The sequence below is a fragment of the Charadrius vociferus genome, unplaced genomic scaffold, assembly GCF_000708025.1.
Source record: "Charadrius vociferus isolate BGI_N301 unplaced genomic scaffold, ASM70802v2 scaffold104, whole genome shotgun sequence".
Lineage (NCBI taxonomy): Eukaryota > Metazoa > Chordata > Aves > Charadriiformes > Charadriidae > Charadrius > Charadrius vociferus.
In genome coordinates, this window is record NW_009648255.1 from 1,951,892 (window position 1) to 1,961,285 (window position 9,394).

A 9,394-nucleotide genomic window follows, 5' to 3' on the forward strand; every position below is an offset into this window, starting at 1 on the left:
TTCAGCAGGGAACTATGAGGACTACTCTTTTCTGCCTTCCCGTGCTGCATCCTGAGGCAGGCTTGGGAGAAGCGCCAGGGGTGAGCTAGATGCGGAAGGGTTCCCGGGCAGCCTCCGGCTTTCCAGCTCCGAGCTGTCACGCCGCCAGCCCGGCGGTGCCCAGGCGCTGCTCTGCCTTCCTCTGCTCCACCCGCAGCAGCGGCACTTGATGAAAAAGTGCAATTACAGAAGCGTAAAATCATTTTAGAGATGATACCACTGGACTCATACTACAGGGAGTTTTGTCTTCTAAGTGTCTTTTTTTTTCTTTTTTTTTTTTTTTTTTGAGTCTTCTGAGAAATGATCCCAGTGTCATTTGTACGGTCACTCCGCCAGTAGCATTGGTGAGAGGAGTTTGGGGGTTTGTGTTCTTCTGATGGTTAATGCAGAAGTACTGGTGCATCTATAAAATTGGCAAAAATAGACATAAGCTTGTGGTTTTGTCTGGCCACTGATTACGGACATATTTTCATTTCAATAGTGTGCTTTCCTGATTCGGAATTTTTTTTTTTTTTTTTTTTAGGACAACCAGTCACCCAATGATAGGCAAAATTCTTACTATGGGATTGTTGGTCCCTGTTTCTTTAGGGGAAAAGCAGTGGGAGCAGATAAACTGATTCAAAACCTGCTAGGAGTTTACATTTTCCAAATGAAGTGAATTTTCCCATACATTTGGCTGCTCCGCCACTGCTCTGTTCCTTCGCCATAGTGGTGACTTATTTATAAAGCATCACCTGTCATCCTTTGGGGTAAAAGAGACAGATAATTTCGTTGATAAAAAGTTGATCATGTTGGAAACCTGGAAAGCAACATGAGAAAATAGAGTCCCTCAGATATAATAGTCCCTAAAATGGAAAAGAGTACAGAATGCAAACAAAGAAGCAGAGCCTGTGAGTGGAAAAAAGAAAAGAAAAATCCGCTCTCCGCATTGGAGAGGGTTCGCTCTGCTTCCCATGGTGGCCCTGGCCCTGCGCAGAGGGGCTGCGGTCCCCCTTGGAAAGTGTTTCAGTTGGAATTTTTCTCTCAGAGCTTTCACCTGTATTTCCACGTGAGTAAATTAGTTGCAAAATCTCAAGAATACAATTTTATTGTTTTTTAAGAATAGCTTATGGTTATGGACTCCTGGATTTCCAGATTCGGGACAGGAAAAATTTCATGTGAATTGCCCTTTGCCATTTTTCAATATAATTTGGCAATGTTAACATTTTATGAGTTGATACCCAGCAAAAGCACTGGAAAAATAAGAAAAATAACGACTGGCAGTAAATCATTTTAGACCTTCCCTCTAATTGTTGGTTCTCATGGAAAAGTCTTGTTTTCTTACTATACGTATGATTTTATCTGTGTGTATATATGTATACACACACTATTTTTCAGTGCGATACTGATGCTCTACGTGGTGAATAAACACGCTTTTTACTTTTCCCCAGCAATACTGCTCTTTTCAACCTGTTCAAAACCAGCATTTTCTGTGATGTCTCATGTTCCGTGCAGTAGGTTGAACTGTTTCAAGGAGACAAAAAATAAACTTGGGTGACACCAAGCTGAGGCAGCTGGCTGCGTGCACAGCACAGAGTGCTCTCGGCATCCCCGCGTGCTAAAAAAATGAACGGATTAACTCCAGGAGGATCTCTCATGTCCAGGTCCGCCGGCTTCTGTTGGTCCGGGCTTCTAATGAGCTTTGTGTGAATCCATTCTCATTTATGAAAAGGCATTTTTTTTTTTTCTTTAATATCTACTTATACTCTTCTCTTTGCTCATTTAATTACGCAGACTCTGACTGATGTGGGTCAGAGTAGGAGCTGTTTCAATGGTAAAAGATTAACGGCGTGGCAGTGTCTCTACACACTGCAAAAATGAAAGCGGCAGCATTAATATTTTTGTGTCAGAAATGTATAAACACAATGGCAATGGTATCTTGTACAAAAATATGTATTTCCCTGTTTTGCTGTCAGTGGCAGGCAGCACACAAGGTGCTTCTATAATTAACTGCTGACTTTTGCGAGGCCTTGGTCAAACCCAACGAAATTTTGTCTTAAAAAAGCTCTTTATAGATGCTGATAGTTTGGGAATGTATCTGACAAGTAGTGTGTACTTTACCCTGTATAATTCTCTCCCCGCTTTTTTGGTTTTTTGTGGTTGTAGTCTGAGATAATGAGCAGCTTTCCTTTTCCCTTTATTGAAAATATGGGACTCCGTGATGTAGCAGGATTTCACGAGCTAAGGCGCGAGGTGGGGGATCGCCGGCAGGAAATCCCACTCTGGGATTATCCGGCATCACGGTAGTTGCTGGAAATGACTGAAGTAGGCATGTAGGAACAGTTGCAAAAAGTCAGTGAATTCTGATGTCACAAATGATGTATTTAAGAACAGGAATCACAGATTTGGCTTCTTGGAAGATGTATCAGAGAGCTGTGAAGATGGAGAGGTTGGGCTCTCGTCGTAGCTGTTCACCTTCAGAGAGGCAGTCAGCTCACCAAGCACGCTCCTGCATTTTGAGGGAAAATCTTGGGTTTTCTTGCACTTCTAGATTGGTTGCAATGTTCTATTGTACTTTTTTTTTTTCCCATGTAGTTTATGATGCTGCCTTTTTTGTAGAGGCAACTTTGATTTCAGGTCATTCTTACGTATTCCTGAAAGCCAGCTCTCCTTGTTTGTGAGCGTATTTAGATTTGTTCATTAGGATGAGAATCAGATTAAGGCACGTGCCATTACATCAGGTTTTAGGGCTTCAAATCTTGAAGTTATAACTATGCTTAGGAATTTAAAAAAAAAAAAAAAAAGAGAAGGAGAAGAAATATCTTTGCTATATCACTGTTTAAGAAGGTTGCGAAGGTTGAATTCTTTGTTATATTCTCTGAGACAAAATGGTCTAAGGGATTTGAAGTATGCTTTTAAAATTAGTTTGCACCCGTAAGCGAACAAGCAGATTTAGTCGCAGATGGTAAGAATGTTTGTTCCGTTCTCAGCAGCCTGTATTTTTGGAGGGCGCCTGCTTGTAACCCGTGTGCAGCCGAGAGCTTGGCTCCTGGGCTGCGAGGGCAACCGGCCGGCCGGCCTGCAGAGCCCTGGGTGCGAGACCCCGCTCGCTCCGAGGACTGAAGGCCAATTAATCCAAAGCGTTACGTTGTCTGCTGGGAGGAAATTTGTCGCTTTGTCATTTACGTGAGACTGCAGAAGGGGTGATATTTAACAGTGCTTTTATCTTTGCTCGGTATTTTCTTTGGGAATTTTTTTTCCAAGTGGAAAAAAATAAAAAGAGGGATAACTAAACTAACTGTACAGATGAAAAGATCTGAGAGATATACTGGAAAAAAGGCAGTGACTGAAACTGATAGGTGATGTGTTCTGCAAGATAACATTTAGCTAAGGGAGTCTAAGACAAAATATATAGTAGCATTCGGTCGGTGTCACTGTTACATGAAGTAGCATTCGCAGGGTATTTTCAGGTCTGCCTGCCCGCATGCTTTTGCTCTCAGCGTTATGTACAAATCGTATGATTTAAAGCACTTTGTATTTACTTTTAGTTGAATTTGATGGTTCCTGGTAGGATATTAAAAATAATAATAATAAAAAAAAGCCTCTTGCTGCAAAGGCAGTGTCTGCGCGTGTACAAATAGAACTCGGGAGGCTGTGCGGAGCTGCGGTGTTCCGCGGGGCAGCAGCGTTCCAACCTCTGCAAGAAAAGCGAGTTGTTATTCTTAAGAAAATACAAACAACTGGCTTGTATGGCTTGGAAGCAGTGAGAAATCCATTCAAATATTCCAAATCCTAAACCTCTGCCTTTCCCAGCTGGCCGTTTTGCCTTGTTCAGAGCTAGGCGGTGCTGGGACGTACCGCCGGGTGGAGGTGGGGGCGCGGAGCTACGTGTCTGAGATGCAGAGAAAACACAATATGTATGAAAGGGAATCGTTTCAGTATAAATACAGACATGAAACCCACGTTTTTGTTTTCAGATTTAACAAATCAAGTAGAGACAATCGGACTGAAGCTGCAGAAAGTAACGGCCGAGATGGACCACTACAAAAAGCTGTTAATGTAAGATTTCTCTTTGCCTGGTTGTTTTGCCACTCTGCATAAAGCTGTAACAAAAGACTTTTTTGTCAGAGAGCGCTGCTTGTCAGGGGGGGTTGAGAAAGTTATGACCAACAGAGAAAATATTTTATCTTCATATTAAATGGCCTGTATTTCTAAGCACTGTCTGAGCACGTCTGCCAGTGGAACCGGGCTTTCTTCCTCCCACTGTGCGTAATGATACAGCGAAGAGGAGGGTTAAGTCGGCACAGTCCCACACTTTCATTTTGTGAAATCCACGTAACTTCTGGACTAAAAATGTATGTGGAAAATAATATTTCACATTGTAGGTTTGGGATGGAGGGAAGGGTGCCATGAAATGTATCAGAAACTGTGATTTCTTTTTTTTTTTTACCCTCCCCAAAAATGTAAATTTGCCGTGACTTTTCCCCTCGCGCCAGGAGGTTATTGCAGTGTGTAATACTACGGTGTTGTGCCTACCGTTGCAAGTACGGGTATGCAAAACCTAAACGAATAGAGCAAGAAGAGAATGTCATCCGATGCTTGTGGGGAGCTAATTGCAGGGCGATGGCAGAGCGGAAACGAGTCCTCTCTCAAAGCTTGAGGACGCACCTCCTCTTAAACCTTGTTGGGCTTTCGGGCTGCTCTCCTGGGTTACTCTTCCGGTGGCCGAGCAACGGCCGTGCAGCCGGGTCTGCCCCGTGGCGAGGTGCCTGGGACCGGCGTCGGGCACCCCAAATCCGGCCAGGAGACCTCTGGTGCTCGGTGGGACCTGTGTTGTCACCTCCAAAAGCTGCGGGGTCTGGGATCCAAATGCTTTCCTGTGTTTAAAGCCCACGTTGCTCCCGTATAGCGTGGAAAATCCTTCAGAAACAGCATCAGCCTTTATCATTCACTGATGAAAATAAACACGACTGTTTCAGATAGGAAGCTGCAGAGTAATGAGCGAGCGCTGCCCGTCTCCAGAGCAGCTATCAGCCCTTTGTTTGTATGTTTTCCTGAAATTTAAACAAGGATTCATTCTTTTAGGATGTGTACTTTCTGGTTTCGGTTCCTATATTCGGAGGGTCTGATCATAACAAAGTTGCAAATATTTGCAACGCTTAGCAACAGAGTATTTTAATGATAATACAAGTTTTGAGTATGAAAAAAAGATTTCATGAACACAGTTAAAGAAGCAGTAAAGGGTTTCCAAATGTAATATTAAAATTTCGATGTAATTGGGGTACAAGTTAATAAAATAACATATTCTATATCTGTTTAAATGTAAATATGAAGTTTAACCATGGTTATTAATTGGTGAAGTGATGACATGATGACAAGAAACCTGCAACGTTTCCGGCCCTCTTACCTACCAAATTGTCATTTGTTCATTTTTATTCATATCTTACTTGAAACTTTCATGTGTTGCAAGATTTCATTTTCCTGTTCCCAACATTAAACTTCTTGCAATCCTAGGTTAGGCTGAGATGACATTGGAAGTGTAACTTCCAATTACTTTAAAGTGTTAGCTCGAACTTACAGAACTTTGTGTTGTCTGCCTTTTAACTAAAATAGAAGATGTAAGTTAGATAATATGTCAATAATCCTCATGTTCAGGTTACTGCATGAGTAAAGGCTATTATTTCTTTGGACAAATACACATTTTTAAAATGTTCTCTTAGGGTGAAATCGACGGAATTTGATGCCTGTCAAAATGAGCTGAAAAAAATGAAATATGAAAATGGAATTTCTGAGTCAAGGTAAACGGGAAATTGTGTCATAAGATAACATACAGATTTCTGAGCAGTGAGAACAAAAAAATTATCTTATTATTTTAGTGCAGCTTTTAGGATTCTTCCTGCTTTCAGTTTCTGTTTTTGTATTCACGTCACTGGATTTAACTTCATAAAGAATATACAGCTTTTTGTCGAATATTTTATTTTCCAGGTACAGTCGTTTTCTGTCTGTTTAGTAGCTGTCTGTAAATATGAATAGAGTAAGTAGAATGCTGATAGCTTTTCATTTCATCTGTAGACTTACGAAGGAGCTGAAGGAAAAGGAGGAATCTCTTCTGATTTGCCAACAAGTATGCAAACGTTTACAGGAGGAGATGGCTGAGAAGGAAAGGAAAGAAGAAGATCTAAAAAGAAGAACCGGTCGATCAGAAAGTGAACTGGAAGCGCTTAAAGCTCTTCTTAAACAAACAGAGGAGGAGGTGGTGATGTTGAAACAAGAAAGGTAATCGGGGCTGAGTCACCGCGGGTCATCTCCTGTGGCTCTGCCTTCAGCCTCCCCTGTCTTTGGGGAAATCCGTTAAAAATTCCTCCTCTGCCGATCCTCAGCCCCTCTCGCTGTTACCGAAAGGGCAGATGGATTCGGTAACGCACCAGAGGTGATCTGTGCCCGTCGGGGTGCGGGAGGAGAGGCGGCAGAAGGAGGAGTGCGGCCGTGGTACTGGGCAGACTGGGAGAGACCTGCTGGTCCCAGCTGTGTGTTCTGAAGCGCCTGTGCGCTCGGGACAGTCCTGCCCTGCCGCTGCCCCCTCTCATCGACAGCTTTATGGCACAACTCTAAACGCCTTGGCAGCCCTGAGCTCCTATCCTGAAGTTTTGGATCCTCATTGGATGGATTTTTTTTTTTTAAATTATTACAGTATAGACAAAACTTGAATGAAAAAAGAAAAAAAAAGAAAAAAGTCTATTTAAAAAAAAAGAGGAAAAAACCTCCTTGCTTTGCAGTCCAGAGCTTCAGTTCAAGCTTAATCAAAACACCCTTTTATTGCCATTGTTGTAGCTGCTATTTGTTACGTGAGGGTTGTGGAGCGAGAGCCCTGGAGAGTTTAAATTCTTGTAATTTATGGTGTTGGTGACTTGCAAACCGTAAGAATGCTGTAAATATTGCAGTGTGCCGGGGTATCGGGTATGGGCTGGTATTTGGTGAGGTGTACGGACAACTTCCCACCGGTCTAGTCCTATTTTGAAGGTTCTCAAATATTAACGAAGCTGCCATTTTCCCTGTAATTTCTTTTCAGATGTGTAAAAATAAAGCACTGAGCTTCTGAGGATTGCATTTTCTGGAACGGTATCCAGTTTGAGAGTCTTTGTTTTAGACTTCTGCACTTACCAACCTAAATTCACATTTTTTTTAATTGCTTTGAGTGTAATCTGCATATCCAGTTTTATTCCTAACAACCACAGGCTTGCTTTTACTGTCGAGGTGTCCTGCTAGTAAATTTTCAGTTACTGACAAATTAGCTTGTCTTTTACGGGCAACAAGGAAAGTGCTGTCCCCTACTTAGGAGATGGCAGTACGTTATTGGTTTGATTTGCGTACAACGGAAAATCTATTCAGAAACATGGCTTTTGGAGAAGATAAGCATTTTCTGAGGGTGATGTACACCAAGAGGCATTAAGCTATTTTCATATTTAAAGGGTTTGAACATTCCCTGCACTTTAGTGCCTGCATGAAAAGATATTACATGTTAATTTAAGAATATTTCCTTCTACTTAAACCCCAGATACATGAGTTGTTCCAGGTGGTACATTGCTAATAATCTAAGTTACATGAATTTAAACTCTCCAGGGCTTTTGGTCTAGAAGCCTCACATAACAAACAGGAACTCTAACAATGGAAAGCACTCGGTGGTTTTAATTCAAAACCTATTACAATTTTTTAATTAATGATAGTAATATTCTGAGTTCATTAAAAACAACAATTTGTGGTTTGACTATTAGAGCAGTTCTTCAGCGTCGTCCAACATTTCACTTGAGAAATATTATAAATATGTGAGGTTTAAATATGCGTGCGTGGAAGAAAGATCAACACTAGTATTTTCCTTAAAACATAAAACTCATAAAGCATGTGATGGCATTATGCAAATGCTGAGTAGTGATTACTGCTGTGCCTCTGGGCTCCGGGCAGGATTGCTGGGCTTATTGCACAGAATACCAAACAAAGAGGAAAAGATGAGCTTTTGCCACAAAGGACTTAATTGCAAGAAAATGGCATACCACCAATCTGGGCAGAGCACATATTTACATACGAGTTTTTGTGGTTTCTAGGGAGTTAATGCTGATTTCTCATCAGAACAGAACAGAGCAGCTGCAGGAAACATTAAGACAGAAGATGCGGAATGAAGATAACTGGAGGGAGAAGGTAACGCTGGATGTGCAGTTGGCATCCTTTCCAGTTCTTTATTATTTTTTTTCCACAGTTGTAGTCAGCTGTCACGAATGAGCACAGTAAGGCAGATACCTATCTCCTCAAGCGCAAACATGTCAATAGTATTCTTTGTATAAGAGGTTTTAATGGGTGATCTCTCTACACGGGCTGGAACCGAATGCAGCAGGTATTTAGTAGGAACGTTTGCAGACTTGGCAGATGTTCAGGTCTGATCCGGACTTCCCAGGTCCCAGGGTATTTGCGAAGTGCCTGCGCTAGGAGTGCGGTCCCCTGCGAGCCAGGGTGCGAGGAGCAGGGCTGAGCCCGCTCAACCTCGGACCGTGCAAGCTCCTCGCTCTCCCCGTGTGCTCTGCCGGAGGGGGTGCAGCAGGAAAAGCCCAGTTGTCCAACGCAGGCTCCAAGGAGGCGAACATCCAGAGCCCACCCCGTTCTGTGTGCGACAGGCCGGGTTATAAACCCTGAACCCCAGAACCACAATTCTGCACGGGGGAGCGCGTCAGTGCCTGGGTTTGTTTCCTGACACAGGAAAGCATATATTTAATATTGAAGTAGTTTCCCTGGTGAAAACAGGGTTGGGCATTGTTCACGAGATGCAGAGAACACAGAGCCGTGCTGCTTGTGGGTTAGGTGAACTGAAACTGAAGATTGCTATTTGTAAAACAAATCTAGGAAATAAATAATAAGCAGATGAGCAAAGATGTCCTTTCCTTAGAAGACAGGTATTTGCAAACCAAAGCAGAGCTAAACAAACAAGCTGTTGTAGCATAGCGGTTCTGGAGCTATCAGGAGTTGTCGGCTAGCAGAAGGCAGCAGAGTTGTTAGCTGTACGGCTGACGAGGAGGGCCAGAGGTGTGTGGCTGTCCTGCCTGGTACTCGGGGCAGCTCTGGGTGCAGGATGTGTGTTCGTGCCATCCCTGGGATGACTCTGTCACTCACGGCAATGGGCAAGTGAAGTAACATGACGGTTTTATAGAACCATAGAATGGTTTGGGTTGGAAGGGACCTTGATGACCACCCAGTGCCACCCCCTGCCCTGGGCAGGGCCACCTCCCCCCAGCCCAGGTTGCTCCAAGCCCCGTCCAACCTGGCCTTGAACACCTCCAGGGATGGGGCAGCCACAGCTTCTCGGGGCAACCTGCCCCAGGGGATCACCACC

General features: G+C 43.2%; 1 protein-coding gene across 1 annotated transcript in view; it reads left to right on the forward strand.

The window, feature by feature from the left end:
• The window catches only part of LEKR1 (leucine, glutamate and lysine rich 1), a 75,749-nt gene that overhangs the window by 44,175 nt on the left and 22,180 nt on the right, over positions 1-9,394 (forward strand). The window contains exons 8-11 of the mRNA XM_009884484.1: positions 3,996-4,077; positions 5,739-5,816; positions 6,091-6,294; positions 8,118-8,211. Coding sequence (XP_009882786.1) covers positions 3,996-4,077; positions 5,739-5,816; positions 6,091-6,294; positions 8,118-8,211 — 458 coding nt within the window. The remainder of the gene's footprint in view (positions 1-3,995; positions 4,078-5,738; positions 5,817-6,090; positions 6,295-8,117; positions 8,212-9,394) is intronic.